At 39.1% G+C, this 21749-nt stretch overlaps 1 protein-coding gene and 2 long non-coding RNA genes across 3 annotated transcripts; all 3 read right to left on the bottom strand.

Annotated features, from left to right (window-relative positions):
• Positions 1-7421: 7421 nt before the first annotated feature.
• On the bottom strand, positions 7422-9655 carry LOC311298233. The gene is made up of 3 exons (XR_014628926.1): positions 9502-9655; positions 9236-9351; positions 7422-7805 (listed from the first exon to the last, which is right to left on the bottom strand). It is a non-coding gene; the product is annotated as an uncharacterized lncRNA (long non-coding RNA).
• A 4054-nt stretch (positions 9656-13709) lies between these two features.
• Positions 13710-15556, bottom strand: LOC311297776 (serine/threonine-protein kinase pim-2-like). Its single transcript, XM_084420213.1, has 7 exons — positions 15537-15556; positions 15265-15359; positions 15066-15116; positions 14464-14842; positions 14179-14358; positions 13860-14001; positions 13710-13765 (listed from the first exon to the last, which is right to left on the bottom strand). Exons 2-6 carry the CDS (start codon positions 15325-15327, stop codon positions 13898-13900), a joined length of 777 nt encoding a protein of 258 aa, XP_084276339.1. The 5' UTR covers positions 15328-15359; positions 15537-15556; the 3' UTR covers positions 13710-13765; positions 13860-13897.
• Positions 15557-15584: 28 nt separating this feature from the next.
• On the bottom strand, positions 15585-18944 carry LOC311297777. The gene is made up of 4 exons (XR_014628879.1): positions 18826-18944; positions 16558-16635; positions 16199-16366; positions 15585-15857 (listed from the first exon to the last, which is right to left on the bottom strand). It is a non-coding gene; the product is annotated as an uncharacterized lncRNA (long non-coding RNA).
• Between the last annotated feature and the right edge of the window lie 2805 nt (positions 18945-21749).

Consider the following 21749-nt stretch of genomic DNA (forward strand, 5'->3'; position numbering starts at 1 on the left):
GCAGTCATACACGCGAATCTCAGAATACTGTCTATTTCTAGAGCAACCGGAGCTTCTAACGGCAGTTGGGATGACGTGTTAACTTTTCTAATCAACACTTTGCTCTTTTATTTAGAAGGTTGGATTCATTTGCCATGTTGGCCATTATTAATGAGTAATAGGAGTGTAACGTTTTCATATATCTAGAGTCTTTGCTTCAGTCCATCTTCTTCTACTCACCATTCTGGTTTTAATACGACCAATCTCTCTTCTCTCTTCCATTTCATTCATCTTAAGTGCACTGATCATTCTTTTCTTTACCTGTTTCTTCATCTCCTCTGCCTGTTTAGTCTTTTCTTTCACCTTTATGTCTCCTTCCTCAACAGGTCTCTCTGGTTCTCCCCCTCCACTTTCTGTCAACTTCAATTTGCTGTTTATCCTCCGATCTTTCCTTCATCCTCACTTCTACATTTTTCTCTGATATAATGTCCTCTTCATCTTCTACAGCCTCTTTTAAGTCCTGACTCAAAGCGATTTGAGTACCTAGAAAAGCGCTATATAAATGTAATGAATTATTATTATTATTATTATTATCCTCTTGTTCTTTTTCTGGACTTTTGAATCTCTGTTCCTCAACAGGTCTCTCTGGTTCTTCCTCGCCACTTTCTATCTGTTGTTCTTCGATCTGCTCTTCATCCTCCAGTCTTTCCATTTCTACATTGTTTTCCAGTATAATGTCCTCTTCATCTTCTACAGTCTCTTTCAAGTCCTGCCTTTCTGCTTCATTACCTTCTGTGACCTCTTGTTCTTCTTCTGGACTCAAATCTTTTTAAAAAAAGTACCATTAAAGTCATATATAATTTTTTTTTAAATAAAGTGTAGTTTAACATAGAAACTTGTATAGCTACAGTATTTAGGTTTCAGTGCTTGCAAATACAATTTACCCTGTAAAATATGCTCAAAGAGGATGAGCATTTTGTCCATCACCATATGTCCCTCAGGTGGGAACTCAAAGGGACACTGGACCTCCGTTGTCCACTTATGGGCCTTCGAACATTTCCCTAGTAGAAGAAGAGGAACATATTCCAGAGCTTTCAGCTTCTCCATCTAAAATATAAGAACGTCAAACAGTACAGCTTTTAAAAATGGTTCATAATAATTCTGAAAGAAACTCAAAAATATGCTTAGCATCATGTGACTCCAAGCCAACATGTGTTTTTTCTTGCTTGAACACAAAAACAGGTTTTTTTTTTTGTTGTTGTTTTTTTATGTCCAGGCTTATTATTTATATTATACCATACAAAAAATTCTGAAAGGCTATTCAGACTGTTTAATTAAAAAAAAATCAAGGCTTCTGCTAAAGTTGAGTATGACAATAAATAATTACAAAAGCACAGACTACATTTTAACTGGTAAGATGAATCTGAGCTTAGTAATTGGCTATATTATCATAAAAATACATTTGTAGGTTTAAAATTCTAAATAAGGCACATCTAATGTCCAAATATTTTAGCATATATATATATATATATATATATTATGTACTTTATTATGTCTTTCAATTCAAACACATTTAACACAATTATATAATATTAATGTAGGCTAATATGTATTCCTTTATTTTATGGAATATTCTTTAATTTTAGAGTTGCACATATCTTTTCAAAATGTATACTTTTGCTCTTAATTTCACGTTATCCTCTCCATAATGTAAACTAAATCTAACCAAACATTCTTGCTTTCTCCAAAAAAACAAAACAAATGTTGCTTTAAAAGCTGTAATTCTCAGCATTCTAAATAAGCATAAGTCATCTTTCTTAAGTAGCTTAGGTCCTAAACCCAAAACTATATTTTGTATCTTTATTATATTTGGTTTCTTAAAAAATTATTCCCTGAATAAGTATAAAATATATGAGTGTAATGAGCTATAAGTTCACTGCAACTTATCCAACATCCTAAAGATAAATTATTATAATTAGAAGATATTTCTGGTGTTATAAAATATCGCATAGCCTATTAATTTTCCAAGCAAAATGTATATATTGGTCAGAATTATTGCGCTCCTATTTGGCGCGCATGCGCGCAGCAGTTTAGCAGCAAAATGGAAATATTTGCACGACTTTCTAAGATTTACAGATGGAGAATATTCCTGTGAAATGTAAGTTTTGCAAACACCATGTCTCAAACGCATAAAACAGCACAAAATATACGCTGTTTGATGGTGGATCGATTTGATCTATGATCGACCTCTAGGGCTGCTTAAGAAACACACACACACACACACACACACACACACACACTAAACTTACCCTAGCCCTAAACCAGAGCCCGTCTACGGAGAGCCTTGGCACTTCCTATTAGCCCCATTGTATCGATCTTGGTTGCAGTTCCATTAGAATTCCACTGGAGGTGATCGCGGGCGAGCGCAGACTGAATGGGAGTCTATGGGGCTAGACGGCTAAATGTATCTCTTTCACCCGATTGCCGTTGAGAAATCTCAGATTTGATTGTAGGTTTTGCAAGTTCAACATGGGTTATAGGTCGAAAGTTGAATGAACGAGTACTTATGTCCTTTCGATTTCTTACAGGTTGAGTTGTTGTTGCCCATAACACGCTAGCATTCTGCTAATGAACGCTGATTGGTCAGTGAAGGACTGATTACGACTAGAGATACCGCTTGATGGCATCGCGGCCATAGACATAATAAATATGTATTTATTATGTCTATGATCGCGGCATCCGAAGCGGGACCGGAAACAAACAAAACAAAAACTCTTCTAGCACGTGTATTTACCTGTGTCAGCTGTGTTGTCGATGCCTCGAGAGAAAAGAAAGTGCAGAGCGCGAAAGCACCAAAGTGACTGAAGGATTGCCGTAAATCAGTATATCTGGTCGTACGATGTGTATGACGTCATTGACACTTTAAAATACTTTTTAAAGCAAATAAGTGACTCTAAAAAATCTAACACCCAGCAATGTGTAATTTCTTTGCATCTCTTTTCGAATACAGCATTCAAATTACTAGACAAAACTTTATATCCTGAGAAAAGTGTATTTTGATGGGTATACTGCCATAGACCTCCATTCATTCTGCACTCGTCCTGTGAGCGCCCTCATATGGAATCAGAGAGGAACTGCAACCAGTTCAGAAGCCGGAAGTTTACTGAGAGTGGAAGTTCTCCCCTTATTAGACATTCTCTGCTATGCCTAAACCTACATATCATACACACACACACACACACACACACACACACACACACACACACACACACACACACACACACACACACACACACACACACACACACACACACACACACACACACACAGCAGCTCATTTGCATTTAAAGGGACACATAAAAACGGCGCGTTTTTGCCATAGACTGTAAAAAATAGTTTTTGCTCACCCTCAAAAGTGACAACTTTAACCTGCTATATAAAAATATCTGTGGGGTATTTTGAGCTAAAACGTCACATACACACTCTGGGGACATCAGATACTTATTTTACATCTTGTGAAAAGGCCATTATACCACTCTTTTAAGCTGTTTTCCTCATGGGGACCAAAAAATGGTTCTAGAGGGAAAAGGATTTCCGATACTGTCATCTTTGTAGGGACATTTTGTTGAAACTAAATATAAAAAAGTGTATAAAATATAAAAGTGAAACTCCTCCAATGCCAGTGTGTGGGCACGAGTAGCCAGTTGTGTAACTCTTATTTTTATTAATATGATTCTTGCGGTACCATGACTTCAATAACTGCACTAATGACTTGAAAGATAATAGTTAATTATGTGATATAATAGTGTTGTCCAGTTATGTCCTCTTCAGTGTCTGTTTAGCACCAAAAACACTCATATTTCAGAGTCCTTTCCTGATTTCTTCTCCTCTCTGTTCCATCATTACACCAGTAGATGGCGATGAGTGAGTGAGTGAGTGAGGATGGACAAATAAACCATCATAAATAGCGTTTAACAAATGTCACAATATACATAAATGTCAGACATGTAAACAGTGTGAAAGATGTGCCATTTTTCTGCCTGTGATATTGTTTTCATTTAATTTGTATCTATTTTGTCTATTATTGTTTGTTACTGTTTTGTATTTGTTATTGTTGCATAATAATAAATCCATATAAATAATAAAAAAATACATCCACATTAATAAAGGATCCCAAAACAAGTCCAAACGAAAAAGCCCATTTACGATTTTCTTTAACGTTTATTACAAATATACATGATGCAACGTATTCAATTCAAGAGATACAAATGTTAAATAAAATATAAACACTTAAACAAAATAAACACGTTCTTGCTCAGACGTGGACAGGCTCTGAGTTTCTGTCAGGTTGGTGTTGGACTTCTGGCTTCGGGTCAAGTCTCGAGCTCGGAGCTCTCAGCAAGTATGTTATTTCCTATCCAAAACAAAGAGTATATGAACAAGTCAACTCATGAATGTTTTTTTTATTAGAGCTAGAACAGAATTGAATTCTGTTTGGTTTACTGATTCTGTTATTTTCCTGTTTACTACAGCTTTAAAACAATCTGTATAGTATCAAGCGCTATATAAATGAAGGTGATTTGACTATAACAAGAACATTCCCAGCTAGCAAAAAGTCGTCTATTAGACGTAAATCTTCAACGTCTAATTACGATCCACTGAAGGTTGAAAATGAAAATTGAAAAGACGTCAAATTTGTCGTAAAATAGACGTAAATCTTCAACGTTTACTCGATGCCTATTGACAATTGTCAATTCTCAAGCCCCAACACATTAACATGCCAAATAACATTTTAGATTAACATTTGGATGAAACAAAGCTTTAAAGAGAGAATAGCTTTATTATACTTAAAACAGCACATTTTACATAAAATATAGTGCAATAAAACACAGATTTCACATTCCAAGAGTCAACACAAAACACAACTCAGAAAATGTACAGTACAAATGTTCACACTTTGCGACCTCCACCTCCAGCTCTCCCGGGAGCATGTTTAAGTGTCTCAGCCATAGCAGCCCTGATTTCAACTTCTGTGGCAGTTTTACTCCACTTCATTACTGCAGCTGCAAAAGAAAATATATTAGATGGTGCATGAATAAACCACGTCTTACATCATTAAGGCTCCCACTACACATTGTATTTACATTTAATCAATTAACAATTGCATGGATTTGCATACCTTCCCAAAAGAAATACAACTGGTAAGCTAAATTATATATATATATATATATATATATATATAAACATGAAAAATGCAGTTACCTTTTACCACAGAGTAAGAAATGGTATCCTGGAAGGCTTTTTTCTCACTGCTACCCCGGCCCTTCATGCTGAAAGAAGCCATTAGGCTGTTGGTGAAAAGCCTGAGAATACATGCACAAAATCATAGGGTGAGGTCCACGCCTACATTCTACAAATATTCCTTTATGCTTGCATTATTCCTAATGAATCATCTCTTTCCGCATTTTTGATTTTCTATGTGCTAAGAGGAGGGCAAACAGAGCAGGCAATGAGTAAAAATGTAACTGCATAATTACATTCTATATTCTGAGCATGTGACAGTTGTTTAATACCTGTCCATCACTTTATGGACGCAGTCTTTATCGTTCCTCCCTCCCACCTTTGAGAGCTGGGACACCTGTACATAACACATGAAAAGCCACTCAATACATTATGAATAAACCCATGGGGTCGGTAATATACTGATTGTTGCCAGATTGAGCTTAAATGGGAACTGGTCATGTTGACTCATCCATACATGTTGAGTCCATGCAAAATATTATGGGACAGTAGTACACCTCTAATACAAAGGCATGAAAATACGCCTTCAAAAAATCCGAGCACTGTGTGTCCCTCAATTACACATTCTATAAAGCTGTGCATGTTAACAGATGCACTAGAAAATAATATTTTTGTACAATATAGATGATTTAGACTTTTTGGAGACTTGGGGGGTCTAGTCTAATTGACATAGTTTAGTCCAATTTCTGTATAAATCTGACCCTTTGTTCCCAGAGGTTGCGGTCCTTGAGATGCGCCTCTTGTTGAGCAAACTCTTCTAAGGTTTCTAGCCTAGCAACATGGACGGCAGAATTCAGGGGCTCATAGTGCCTCCCGACCACTGATCTATATAATGACTGGATAGCTCATGACGTTCTAAACTGCCACTAGGCAGTGAAGCCACCGGAAGTGTTCGAGCGGCCATCTTACGATTCCCTACCAGCAGAGGGATCCAACGCCCGTTATACAGAGATTGGTAGCTCCGACGGCACTTTTAAGATGATCCGATGTGCAGCATACAAGTGTAAGACGACGTTCACAAAGGGATGTATAACAAGTGCCCACAGGTTGTAATTCAAGCCCTATAAGTAGTAATTTATATGCAATATTGTCGCTATGCCCGTGTTGTTTTCTCCGAGGCAAGAGCTGCTGCATCTTCAAAAATCAACGATAAAACAGTCAACAGTATCCTATAAGAAACCTCAGAGCAGCAATAATCACAATTAAGTGTCCAATAGCGACACCATTTGACAGCTTCAAAAGAGCTTCGTGCAGAGTCCGTTTACCGTTACATTAACCCATACAATTTGTATTAAGCATTTCCTGAACATGTAACTTGCTAATCAAACACTTTATATGAACAAACTACTAATCTATAAAACACAATCGGTCTTCCGACCTTTTAATATTGTGTGAATTGATGTTGATATGCGCGAGGGAGAGAGAGCAATACAGCGCTTGTGTTGTTTGAAGGCGCTGAGAGTGCGCGCGCGCGGCCGGGGCTCTTTCTGCTTGTATGCGCTCTGTCCACTGATCTAAATAATTCGTTGTTACGACGACTTGTTCCCTCGTTTTAATAAATCGTGGACACGTTTAACTAATTCCCTCACTCATTTTGATTTAACGAATTACAACGTGGCCACAATATAATAAAACGAGGGAACAAATTAGTATTGTGCTGAGGTATTATTAATTCGGACGTGGCTACGAAACAATATTCACATGAATATTCACCAATTCAAAAAAATATAGGTCTTTAGCATTCACTATTTAATTAATAGTATCAAACTGTTTTTCTTACCTGTGAAGATAGCTTTTCAGTGAAGGCCGACTAGTGTTCTCGTACAGCTTTTAATTCCTTTTGCAAAGAAATTGCCGTTTTTTAATAAGCTGGAAAAATATTCGACTTTAAACAAATACCCATTTAAATGCTAAGGGTGTTTGCGTTGTAAAAAATGTGCAGGGAGACTTTAGATTTTAAAACGGTGTCTCCTTAGGCAATGTTTTTTCAGTCAAATCATAAAATTTCCTATTGATTCAATAGAACGCATGAGCTCACTAGGGAATACCAATATGGCGGCGCGGTGGCTTCACTGTTCATGACGTCATGAGCTATCCAGTCATTCTATATAGATCAGTGCTCCCGACTCTTTTTATCTCATCTAGAATTTCCACTAGCTTTCCAAGCACTGACTTCTGGTATTCTGTGGAAGAAAATACATTCATTTATTTTTGTCAAGTGTTACGGTCCCACAAAATATGAGTCTAGGATTCAGGGACACATAACATAAGAGATCGACAACGAAGTACGTAATCCAAAAATATATATTTATTATAACTCAAACAACTCACAAATTAACCAAAAAATGAGAGACGGGGAGCTCAGCAACAAAGGGAAAGGAAATACAACCCACAGCTGAAACTCCCCGCTCCTAACTCAAGTTCAAAACGGTAACCAATGGCGAAACGGCGTTGAACAGCTTCCTCTCCCAAGGCCACCTCCTTCCGTTTTATCTCCGGTCCTTCCCCAGCACCACCAATCAAAACTAAGGAAAACGGAAACAAGACAACATTAACATAATTAACATAAACCTTAATAAGAGGACTCCAGGCCAGGCGTTCGCGATACACTCGTAACACCCCCACCCCCAGATGGTGAATGGTGGGAAAAAAACAAAACAACCCACCAATCACCATATAACAATAGTCTGCCAACACATTATTCTTCCCGACTACATGTTTTATCTCCAAATTAAATGACTGGACAAACAAAGCCCACCTCATTAAACGCTGATTTGAGTTGCGCATTTGATTAATAAACACGAGAGGGTTGTGATCCGTGTAAACCGTAACCGGACATGAAGAAGAGCCGATATAAACCTCAAAATTATTAAGGGCCAGAATTAAGGCAAGCGCTTCTTTTTCAATTGTTGAATATGACTTTTGATGTTGTAATGAATATTTTTGATTTTCATTGATTGCAGTATGAATCTCCATTTGCAGTAAGACTTTGAAATAATATTATAGCTGACTTGTGTTTCTGAACTAATGTGAACACTGTGAGACAAAGGGGGAGACAGCTGAAAAGGGAACCTCTGACCCCTTGGGATCAGAGGTGGTCCCATTTGGGACTTCTGAGTTTGTAGGAATAAACTCAGAAGAATTAGATCACTAGAAAACCTGTCCTTCTATAGATAAGAGCCGGCCTGTAAGAGACCTTGGAAAAGATATAAAGGCTCTGAGAACAGGTGTATTTTTGGACTCAGCAAGTCAGTAAGTGGGGCAGCTACAGCAGAAAAGTTTTGACAAAAACTGCGGTAATACCCCGCCATTCCTAAAAACCGTTGTAGTTCACGACGAGTAGAAGGAACTGGAAATAATGTAATGGCCTCAATTTTGGCATTTACCGGTTTTACCTTGCCACCACCCACAATTTTCCCTAGATAGGTTACGGTTGCTTTCGCAAATTCACATTTAGCCAAATTAACCGTTAAGTTTGCCTCAGCCAACCTGTGAAACACTTGTTGTAGCTGATTGATGTGCTCATCCCATGTCGCAGAGTGAATTACTATATCATCCAAGTATGCCTCGCAACCCGGCACCCCCCCCCCAAAACGCAGTTAACCAATCGTTGAAAGGTAGCGGGCGCATTGCGTACCCCAAAAGGCATTACAGAATACTGTAAAAATGCATCAGGAGTAACAAACGCACTAACTTCCCTGGCACGCGGAGTTAATGGCACCTGCCAATAGCCTTTAAGGAGGTCTAATTTTGTCACGAAAGTTGCAGACCCCACGCGGTCAACACAATCCTCCATACGAGGAAGAGGATGACAATCAGGCTTCGTGATATTGTTAACCTTCCTAAAGTCTGTACAAAAACGGTCAGATCCATCAGACTTAATAGCGAGAATGCAGGGTGAACTCCATGAGCTGGCACTACGTTCTGCAATGCCATGCAACAGCATATAGTCAACCTGATTTTGTAAACGCCGACGTTTCTCAGGATTGACACGATACGGGTGCTGTTTAATCGGCATGTTGTCACCCACATCGATGTCATGCTGTAATATGTGTGTTTGGGACGGCACATCTGAAAAGAGTAAAACATAACGATTAATTAGATTTACAACATCTGTACGCTGTGAACAGGGTAGATGCAAAAAACAGGAATCAAGGTTAGCAAGCATTTCAGAGTTGTTTAACCGGCCCTGACCTGTAGCCAGAAAAGGGCTCTCAATACCACAATCAACTTCAGAACCGGACAGCAACTCCCAGGCCTCAGGGACAGTTTCAGCTCCAGATGTTACCTCAGAGAAATCAGGTACCTGAAAAGCACTACAGACAGGAGAACACACAGTTTGAGGCTGTTCAGCATTGAACAAAGCCAGAACCGACTTTACCCTCCCCCAAATTGGATTTGTCCAACTGCTCGCGATCATAATAAGGTTTGATCATATTGACATGGCACAGTCTGCTTCGACGGGCACGGTCAGGAGTAGCTACAATATAGTCCCTGTCACTAACCTTCTTCTCTATGACATAAGGGCCACTATAGCGTGCTTGAAGACTAGAACCAAGGATAGGTAAAAATACCAACATTTTATCCCCAGCCTTAAATTGTCTAATCTTGGCTTTTTTTGTCAAACCGACCTTTCATTTTGGACTGAGTAGCAATCAGATTTTTGCTAGCCAACTCACAAGCCCTGTGTAACTTGTAACGAAAAGAGCTGACATAATCAAGCAAATTTTCTTGTTTGAACTCACTCAACCAATTCTCCTGCAGTAACTTTAAAGGGCCACGCACATTATGAGCAAACACTAAATCTGCTGGACTAAAACCCGTAGACTCTTGCACAACTTCTCGAACGGCAAACATCAAGAGATGTACCCCATCATCCCACTCCTTTTCAAATTCAAGACAATAAGCACGGAGCATTGATTTAAGGGTTTGATGAAACCTCTCCAGTGCACCTTGACTCTCCGGATGGAAAGCACTTGAGAAGCGGTTGGGTGATGTTCAGCTGATCGGCCACCTGTGCAAAAACACGAGACATAAAGTTTGTCCCCTGGTCAGTTTGAATTACCCTAGGGAGTCCAAACAATGAAAAGAACTTAATTAGTGCCTTTACAACAGCGGGCGCAGTGATTTTACGCATAGGTATAGCTTCAGGAAGCACACATAATGGTCAGTAAAAATTGGTTACCGGATTTAGTACGGGGCAATGGACCCACACAATCGACGACAACATGATCAAATGGCGCATCTACAGCTGGGATAGGATATAAAGGATATGGCGGTATGGGCGGATTTGACTTCCCAGAGATTTGACAAGTATGACATGTTTTACAGTGTAGCTTCACATCCCGTTTTAACCCTGGCCAAAAAAACTGTCTCAAGATACGGTCATACGTTTTATTAACCCCTAGATGACCAGCTAAGGGATTATCATGTGCCAAGCTAAGTATTTCACCACGAAACCGACTTGGTACAACAATCTGTGTGACAATGCTCCAATCATCCTGTGCAGAAGCGTACGATGGTGTCCATTTTCGCAACAGGACATCATTTCTAATAAAATAACCCGTAGCCATATCTGCCAGCTTTTCCTCAGAAACAACCAATTCAAACAAAGAATTTAGTGACTGATCACATTTTTGTTCAGAAATCAGATGCTTTCGAGACATATGCTCACCCCCAACTCCCCCCAATGGCTTCTGCAGCTCCAGTGAACTGTGCACACTTCCTTCATCTGACGCTGTGGAATCGACATCAATAAGTGTAGAACGTGCGATAGTGGTAGAGCTACTGTCAAATGACAACTCAGACTCTCTATCTAGATCTAACATAATGCCATCCTCTACATTTAAGACATCACACTCCTTAGTTTTAGCCATAGCACGTGTCACAGCACACACCGGAAACACGGTAGGGTATTTCTTCTGTAACTCATCCGGGCCTTCAGCAACCAGAGGAACAGCAGTGACCTCAGGGTTTACCAGAATTTTTACGCCAGCCAAATCATTTCCTAAAAGGAAATCTACTCCCTTAATGGGAAAGGTGTCGCACGCAGCCACCGCGACTAGACCGGACACCAAATCCGACTCGAGCTTAACCGAGTGCATGGGCAAATGAACAAACTTCATTCCAAAGCCCTGCACTAACTCACTACAGTTTAATGAAGTTTCATTTGAAAGAGGCAACACACTTTGAAGAATAATAGACCTAGAAGCCGCTGTATCACGTAAAATAGTTACTGGAACTTTTACGCCGCTATTAGTCAATGAAACGACACCCTTCATAATAAAAGGAGATTAAATGTCCAAATCTGCACATTCGGACTGAAAAGGCCGTGACCCTGAAGGGGTTTCGATCAACATGACAGGTTTGGGTTTCCTTTTATTCAGCAAAAAACAATTGTTGATCAAATGCCCGCACTTTTCACAATAAGCGCACACAGGCGTCTCACCTTAGCTGCAGTATCTTTAAAATTGACCTGCTCGCTAGAGTACACTTGCGTGACAGGACCACGCTGTGATGGAGAGAAAAAAGATTTCTCAAAACTTTCTCTGTGCGTCAGAACATATTCATCTGCTAATATAGCAGCAGCAGACACCTTAGTCACTTTTTGTTCATTCAAGTATGTTGCAATTTTGTCCGGTAGACCATTTTTAAATTCCTCCATAAGAACCAAATTGCGAAGCTGATCAAAATTGTTCACGTCTTGTGCAGAACACCAACGATCAAAAAGTGCAATTTTCTCTCGACCAAACTCAACATAACTCTGGCCCTCAATTTTCTTATAGCTACGGAATTTCTGCCTATAAGCCTCAGGAACCAGCTCATAAGACCTTAAAACTGCAACTTTCACCTGATCATAATTTAAACTTACTTCAGGTGAAAGAGAAGCATACGCCTCCTGGGCTTTACCCGTAAACACACACTGCAGCAGGAGAGGCCAAATTTCTTTTGGCCACTTTAAGGTCGTCGCTACTCTCTCAAATAACACAAAGTATTTATCAACATCTCTCTCAGAAAAGGGCGGAATTAAACGAATGCATTTATTAACATCATAATCCATCTCCGCCATGCCAACTTCACCGCCCACCGGTCTAGCTCCTCTGAGACGGACCGACTCACGTCTTCCTGTCTCCTCTATTTCCAATTTACGCAGCTCAAAATCATGCTTAAGCTCTTTTTCCCTGAGCTCTAAACGCCGCATTTCTACATGTAGCTCTAATTTACGCAGCTCAGGATCTGGATGCGCAACCGCACGGGAAAAGACAGAGCTTACGGGAGGGAGCAGATCTTTTTCAGCTAATTCAGTGTGCACTTGAGATTTGATATTTTGTTTCTTTTCTTGTTTTGAGATAGGTATTTTAAAATGAGTAGCAATAGAGAGCAAATTATTCTTAGTACATTGTTCAAATTTTGAGTAAATCAAAATCCATAATGAGACCGAAAAACACGCAGTCGAAACGAGAAAAAAAAAAAAAAAACACGTCAAGCCTCAAGCCGCCTCTCTCGGACTGTGATGGCCTTCGAACTCCACGCTGAGGTGTGAGAGAACACCTAGATCCTGAAGAAAAATAACAAAGAAAACAGCGTTGAAGCTCATTGAAATAGTTGTTAATTCTCCTACCTCACTTATTGACATTATTGCAGGAGCAGCTGTCTTTAAAAACTATGAAGAATGCAACTGATCATGGACTCACTGGATGAGGATGCCCGACCTTTTCTGCTCCCGGACTGTGATGGCCTTCGAACTCCACGCTGAGGTGTGCGAGAACGCCTAGATCCTGAAAAAAAAAAAAAAGCGTTGAAGCTCATTGAAATCATTTTTGAAGACCGCTGCTCCTGCAATAATGTCAATAATTGAGGTTGGAGAATTGACAACTATGGAGAATGCAACTGATCATGGACATGAAAAAATGTACTAGCCAATGGCGATTCTATTGCCAAGGTGTATGTAGAGGGTTGTAAAAAAATGTTTACTGACTTACTGGCTGACTCTGGACTGAATGCTTCTGATGATTCAGAGCTTGTGGGTGAACGGTGAAGCGTTGGACGAGAACATCCAGAAACTGAAAAAGGAACAGGAAGGTTGAAAGACTTTGTTTTGAGCCCAGAAATACTTTATATTCCATTTGCATTGTGAGCAAGTAAAGTAGAATAAATAAAAACATGAAATTACTGTCTGAAGATGCAGGACTCTCTGGTTGTCTAATTGCGGTGTTAGCCAGTTCTGGGGGTGCAGGTAACTGGAGCAGCATTGCATTTTGTCCTGTGGTTGTTAAAAGAAATTCCAAAACCAGAAGCATCAGCAACTTAAATGACAGAAAAACTCATATTGCCAACCATTCCCTGAAGTTTGATGACTGAATTATACCACTGGACCAGCCCAGCCATTTTACTCACCCCTATGTGAGAGCTTAATCTTTGGCGGAGGGACCGGAAGCAACACTGTATCCTCTTGACAAGAACATGCACAAGATAACGATGAATACTAATGAACACAAATTTGAAAATCTCAATACAAATAATCCAGAATTTAAGACAAAAGATTATAATCCTCCTCTGCCTGTTAAACGTCCTCACACCTGAAACTGATCGAGTGAATCTCCTCAACTTCTCCAATCTAGTGAAGATCACGATGAAACCATTGATGTTGTAACATCTGCTCTAAGCTGGGGCGTTTAGTTGGATCCCGGGCTAGACACTGTCTAATCAGATCCATGCAGTCTGTACACATTTTAATAAGGAGAGAGCTGGTTAGTCATGACCATGTGACCTGGCATTTTCGCTATACGTTGCTGAGCTATATATAAAAATTCTGACACACTTCAACCTTTAAACTTTCTGTACAAATCGTTTGCTTTATGTGTGTGTTTATCAATGCTACCATAATTATTCACTCACATTTGGATAAGTTGCGGTTCTGAAATATAACTTTGGCTTGTGTGATTTCCGTTCTATTAAGAAAAGGGAGACATGCGTTCGACAACTCGTACAGCAACACTCCTAGAGCCCAGACATTTGCTGGGACGGCGTGGAATCGAGGTTCTGTAAAGACTTCAGGTGGGCAGTAATCCGGAACTCCTGTAAGAAAGACATTTGCACATTGTTGAGCTTTTTTTTTTTAAAGCATCATCAAATAATTAGTAAGTCACTACCTTCAGGTTTCCACACTCCCAAAATGCTCACCCCTGTATATGTTGCTCTCGTAGCCTTCACTACTAAACAGCTGACCGCAGCCAAAGTCTATCAGCTTGAGGTCTGTCGTGTCTTTCTTCAACAGGAAATTCTGCGCATGAATGTCATTATGGAAAACACCACGATGGATGCAGTGTTGCACTGCCCGCACAGCCTGTATCATGACGACCCGTGAGAACCAGTCACTCCAAGGTTGACGAATGATTGAGTCCAGCAAGCTCTCGCAGGGTTCGGGATACTCCATAACCAGAGTGAATCCTCTAGGATCTTCAAACCACTCGTACAGTTGTATGACGAAGGGGCTTATGGATTCTCGCCTCATCAGCAGCAGCAGCGCCACTTCTGTAACGAGAGGTTCGGGATGCCCAGGCTAGAGAGAAGATGCAGACAGAAGGTTTGCTGGGTAAAAATCTGAAGAAAACATCATTTTGAAATGTACTATTCTTGGATCTTTTTAGATGCGTTCAAAAGAGCCTTTTCAGCTCAAAGTTATTTGTTGATCACATTTATACCTAATGCTTCCTACGGGTGTATGAACTACAGTAATCTGCACTTAAACAACTCCATACACATTCAGGTTTTGGCCAACTTACAATATTAAGATAGCGATCGTTGTTAATCTTGCGCATCCGCTTGATGGCAACCTGCACACAAAAAAACCCAGTTTCAATGACAGTAACAGTATTCAAGCACCTGACCTTGTAGTAAGTATTAAACCATCTGTAAATTGTTTTAAATGTGTTTTTTTACGCATGCAAGAGCAAAATGTTTGTACAATTCAGTAAGATTTACCTTTTTGCCATCAAATTTGCGTGTTCCCAGGAACACTTTGCCAAATCCTCCGGATCCAATCATCTTTTCCACGTCATAGAGAGACTCAAAGGACTCTGAAAAACAAACAGAAAAATATGAAACAATTATTAGCTTGCTAGATCCATTGTTTTATTTAAAAAATATCAGTGCTGGTGGAAATCGGACATGTTAAAAACTTGACTCAGTTATGCATGAAATAGCAAAATCTCTCTCTGTAGACTTTACACTGCCCAGCCTTATTTCAGTCTCACCTGTTGAGCTCTTGTTCACTGGAGAAGCCTCCACGGCACCCTGAGCAGTTCTGCCAGTTGATGTCTCTGTTGGCTCGACAGGAACTTGACCCGGCAGCGGAGGACACAGAATCCTTTCGAGGCTGTCGGACCCCTGTGGGTTTGGGCTCTCCGATCCATCGCCACTCCACCTCCACTCGGCGCAGTACGAGCCTCGGCTGCTCAGACTCAACGGCTCTCTACATATCCTCTCGACATGGGCCTCAGGGCTAGACCAAGGTGAGGATGACGCGATGCCCGGAGAAGAATCTCTGGAAGCAGTTCTCCAGGATCTGGAGCGGCCTGAGGATGGAACATTTCACACATCAAAAACTGTTTTTGTTTTATTTATTTTTTTATAATATTAATTATCAATGTCACATCAAATTGTTACTTTGGTTTCACTTTATTTTGGTCCCTTTAAGACATTCTATAAGTAACATTGCACCTACATGTCCACTAACTCTCATTAGTAGAGTATTAGTAGACTACTAGAGTATTAGTAGACAGTAGACTTTCCCCCATAATAATAAATAATATTATAATGGGGGAAATAATTGTAATATTCTGTAAAAACAAGCCTTATTTTGAGTGGAAAACAAGGTAATACTGTATAAAATAATGTTGGAGAAATAATGATTTACCATTAATTGGCTTGACGCCGGAGTGATCTGGAGCAGGTGATGATGGTTCAGGAATAAAAGGCTCCACAACATTCACAGCACTACTGGAACAGCAGCAGAAAACAGCCTTCAAAGCCTTACAGATCCTGAGGAAACAACCAGGTATCTTCCTACGTTCTGGAGATATTTCTGAAATGAAGAAGAAACAAATGAAAACAACTATTAGACCCATCTGTAGTTGAAAAGGTACTTATAGTCGACAGAATGTTCAAAAGGGACCATCAAAATAAAGTGTTACCGTTACTTTAGTTGACAAATCAGCCATTGAAAATAGAAATAGAAACTAAGCCATTACTTCTTTATTAAAAGCCTATTCTGACCTCTGCGAGAGTGTTTAGACGAAGTGGACGGACGTCCATCATCTGGGTTCTGCTTCGCCCTCGTCCCGTGAGCCTGACCTGTGGACACAGAAACAGAAAACTCAGAAGACAGACAGAGATGTTAAATATCCAGGACGATCCTGGCTCTGGGTCTGGGTCGGGTCTGGCAGCGGCAGAGGTGGACAGTAACAAAGTACATTTATTTGAGCAGGGACGGACTGACAATCTGTGCGTTCTGGAAAAGTCCAGAACGGCCGTCCAACCGAGGGCCGTCGGCACAACAAAAAAGTCTAATAAAGCAATATGAACAGCCAACAGCAGGGACACTAATACGATCACTTATATGCTACGTGTAAAAAAAAGATTCGGCCTACTAGCCACTGACTTAATAGTTTTATAAGGCTTACCTAGCTATTGCACTTTTAAATTTGCTTACATTATTATTTGAATAGTTATAAGTTATAGTAGGCTATATAGCAGTTGCGTCTGATAAACATCAAATGGGAAACGCTCAAAAAGCGGAACGAAACTTGTTTGATCTGTGCGCGGCCAAAGCAAGCAGGGCTGATCTCGATAACGCCAACATTATTACACAGAGCTGCGCGATCCACTGAGAAGCATTTCAATTCAGCGCAGAATTCTCTATCTCTATTATAAACCCACAGATGACTATGTGATTTAAGTTAGTTAAAAGACAGATGAACAGGCGAAACATTGTTCCAAGAACAAACCAGTTAGAAAACATTTCACTCCACAACTTTACTGTAGTAAAACTGTAGTAAAACAAACTTTTTTTGGCAGAAATGTGCCTGTATATATTCATATTAAAAATGCTTTTATATATAGTCATGTTATTAAAGTTATTAAGTTGTTATTAAACGTAATGTTATTAAATGTAATGCAGTAATGTTTTTGTTTAGAAGTTATGGCAGTTTATTTATTTTGCATTTATATTAATACTAAATATTTGTTTTTGATAACACATATATAGGTTTATAGAGAAAAAGAAAATAAATATATATTATCATAATTTTTCAGGAATTTAAAACTGTCTGAACCAGAACCAGATCTCAAGATATTTTATTATTTCACATATTATGGTGAAAAGTAAACAAAAAAAGTTAAAGGTAAAGGTAAAGTTAAAAAGCACCATGTTATATGTATAATAAATATTTTTGAGTATAACAAACAAGTAGCCCTTCTAGATTATTGTATCCCTTGAGGTAGCCCACAAAAAGGTTGGAGACCACTGGTAAATAGTAACTATATGTTTTATAATTACAAGTTTGTGTAATTTGGGGTTTCTGTGGTCAGTGACATTTCATTATTTGTATTTTATTTTCAGTGCAGATGTAATGGCATTGTACACATTTTTTGTTTTTATTTGAAGGCTGAGGCTTCATTAATAAACACAAGCCCAATTATCATGATTGGTTTTGAGATGTTACTTGCTTGTCTGATAGGCTACAGTATGTGGCATAGTATCAGGACATCCTGGCTAGTGTCTGTAGCGCACGGCAAGGGGCGAATGGCCGGATGATGGGCCTATTTGGGAGAAAGTCCAGGGCTGTTTTTTAGCCCCAGTCTGTCCCTGTATTTGAGTACTGTACTTAAGTACACTTTTTGAGCATCTGTACTTTACCTGAGTATTATTTTTTCTGGAAACATTTTACTTTAACTTCACTAACGTACATTTGAAAGACAAGCATCGTACTTTTTACTCCACCACATTTCTGTCAAGGTCCTTGTGTAGAAAGTAGTTGGATTCTGACATCAATCTGATTTTCATTTTCAACGTTGGGTTTGGTCTTCTTAATGCACATTTTGTCATTGTTTTGGAGCACACTAGCTTATAACAGTGGCTGACATAGTCATACTAAAAGCCCAAAAACTTTAAATAGGGCACTATTTGAGGGAACAGGGTGTCCGAAACTATTGTGGACGTTATTGAGAGCACTTATTCAATCTCACATTCAATCCCACTACAGGAACTGTGTTTTAGAAATACATTTCATATTGATATGAGGGTAGGCAGGCATAGATTCAGAGGCATAAGGTACTGTAAGTATCACAAACAACAATAATAAAACAATGCATTGACATTAATTTACTTTTGATACTTAAGTACTTTTAAAAACAAGTACTTCTGTACTTTTACTTAAGAAAAAATCAGTCTTTTCAACTTTTACTTGTAACTGAGTAGCCTAATATTTGACCAGTAGTATCTGTAACTTACTTTCATTCAAGTAAGGAAATTGTGTAACTTACTTTGTCCATCTCTGGGCAGCGGATCCTGATCACGGTCATCACCGGGTCTCCAAACCTCCTGACCAGCCGTCTGAGAGAAATAAGCAGCTCTCCTGCAGTGATCTTAGGATGGAATATTTCACATATCACATCGTATGTAATATTATAATAATCAATAATCAATGTCTATGGTCAATTACAAATTTTTACTTAAATGTTACTCAAATTCAAAACTTTATTTCGCATGCAAGGAATCAAATAAATGTGATCTGGGTTCTTCAAATTAATGTAGTCAGGCCCCGTCCACACTACTGCGTTTTCGTTTAGAAACGGAGAATTAAACCGAATACGATCTCCGTCCACACCAGCGTTTTAGCTGCGTATTAGAATTGATCTCCGTCCACATTAAAACGACTGAAAACGCGGATCACGTGACCATTCACCAACACTGGGCATGCGCGAGCCGGTGTAAACACAACTTCATTGATAAAATTATCCCACCATGCGCTGGTTCTTCCCGGGTTAACCCAAAACCGACGCTCCATGTACACGGTCGATACCGGGAATTGTCAAACGTAAACTATTTTATCGGGAATTGTCAGTTGCACACGGGAATTGTCACATTGTCACTGTTTTACCGGGAATTGTCACAGATCGCTCGAATAATAGCTTGCCTCCGGCGCATGTAGGCAGTTAGCATTGTAAAATGCAGAATTTACTTGCACAACAGCTGCTAGAAAAGATATAGCCTACGCCATGACTGATGACACCCAATCATAGATCCGAGCGTGAGTCCTCCGTTTTGACCCGTCCACACTAAAACGCCCTCCGGAGATTCAAAACGAAAAACAGGTCGGCAGCGTTTCTAAACTTCTCCGTTTTGGGTCTCCGTTTTTGCCGTTTTAGTGTGGACGGGAGGTGCAAACGTAGCAAAAGGTCTAACGAAAACGCAGTAGTGTGGACGGGGCCTCAGTCATTGTACAACACCATTACCATATAAACCATAAAAGAAAAATTAAAGCACTCACCTCCTCTTTCGCCCATCATAAGATTGTGAGCCGACACCCTCCTCCAAACTACAATAAAATCAATACAACACAACACAATACAATACAATACAATAGAAATCTCCTCAGAAATACTCCCCTGAAAAAATCAAACAAACAAATAAAAGTAACAAGTTATTCTCAGAAATTATATGACGCTTTAAAAATGTAAAGGATATATTCTCCGATGTCTTTGTAGAATAAAAGTATAAAGAGCTTCAAAGTCTCAAATTTCGAAAAAGTCTCAGCAAAAGTCTGTTAATTCGCCTCGTCTCTCAACCAACAGACAGCGGTCGAGCGTGAAGTGTGCATACATGCAGATTTCAGAATTCAAAAAACGCGTCGCTATAGCAACTAAAATTCGAATCACTGCATGCACGCCCAGATTCAAGTGTAAATATAGGCAGAATTCATAACACGCGTTATCGGTTCGAGTGTAAATATAAATGCAGTCAGAATTCATAACCTTCATAGCAACTAAAATTCGATTTCACGCATGCACGCGCACATCGACTCTGATTTATTAAATAGTTACACATTTAATGTTGACGTTTTCTTTAATATGATATTCATTCTTTCAGACCAGTTTTATTATTAAAACCCGTGGAAAATGCGCGCAAAAAGGCACTAGGGAGAATAAATCGGACATCATATAAATTAATTAAATTGGCCCTTTTCCGCATATATAACCATCAAGGCCAATCAGCTTTCAGTATCACTAGTGCGTCATCCAACCGGTTAGTAGTAGTGGTGAAGAAATCTAAATTATTGTTGAATTTTCTATTAAAATTGTTCACAATTGCTACCCAGTTAACTATAAACTTGCTAAATTTACCCCCATTAAATATCAAACTAAAACGACAGATTGCATTGTGGGTTTAACCTGATGCAGCAAAAGATTTGTTGATTACAGTGAAACTTTTTTTTTTCTTTGCTTACAAAAAATAGTTATTTTTATTAAATAATAATAGTAATAATTATTAAAGCATTGCAGTATTTCTTGACCAAAGTGCTTCTGCAATATTTAGTGTATCTATAGTGTATTCCTGGAAATGGACCCTTCAACCTTTCCATTATTATCTCACCAGTTGAACTATAATGAACATATATATACAGTGGTAGTCAAAATTGATTGCACCCCTGATAAATATGATAAAAAATGGCTGTAAAAAATTAATCTGCATTGTTTATCCTTTTGATCTTTCATTCAAAAAATTCACAAAAATCTAACCTTTCATTGAAGTAAAAGAATTGAAAGTGGGGGGTAAATCACATTATAAAATAAATGGTTTTCTCCAAAACACACTGGCCATAATTGTTGGCACCCTGTTATTAAATACTTTTTGCAACCTCCTTTTGCCAAGATAACTGCTCTGAGTTTTCTTCTATAATGCCTGATGAGTTTGGAGAACACCTGACAAGAGATCAGAGATCATTCCTCCATACAGAATCTCTCCAGATCCTTCAGATTCACAAGTTCATGTTGGTGCTTCTTCTCTTCAGTTCACTCCACTCATCAGGTCAGGGAACTGGGACGGTCATGGCAGAAGCTTCATTTTGTGCTCAGTTACCCATTTTTGTGTTGATTTTGATGTTTGTTTTGGACCGTTGTCCTGATGGAAGATCCAACCACGGCCCATTATAAGATTTCTAGCAGAGGCCGTCAGGTTTTGATTTTTTATCTGTTTGTATTTGCTAGAATCCATAATACCATGTATCTGAACAAGATGTCCAGGACCTCCAGCAAATAAATAGGCCAAAAATGTATTGAATTTAGGGTTTGCTGCCAAAAAGCCCTTTTTTTTTGTTTCATCTGACCATAGAATCCGGTCCCTTTTGAAGATCCAGTCGTGTCTGACAACTGAATATGCTGGAGTTTATTTTTGGAGGAGTGAGGAG

The sequence above is a fragment of the Rutilus rutilus genome (genome assembly GCF_951802725.1).
Source record: "Rutilus rutilus genome assembly, chromosome: 10".
NCBI lineage: Eukaryota > Metazoa > Chordata > Actinopteri > Cypriniformes > Leuciscidae > Rutilus > Rutilus rutilus.

Excerpts from the sequence above, each read along its gene's own strand:
- LOC311297776 (XM_084420213.1), bottom strand. The coding sequence starts at position 15,327 with ATGATTGGATCCGGAGGATTTGGCAAAGTGTTCCTGGGAACACGCAAA. Across the intron at positions 15,117-15,264 it reads GCAAATTTGATGGCAAAAAG|GTTGCCATCAAGCGGATGCG; the intron begins GTAAATCTTACT and ends TTTTGTGTGCAG. Across the intron at positions 14,359-14,463 it reads CGAGAGCAACATATACAGGG|GAGTTCCGGATTACTGCCCA; the intron begins GTGAGCATTTTG and ends TCTTTCTTACAG.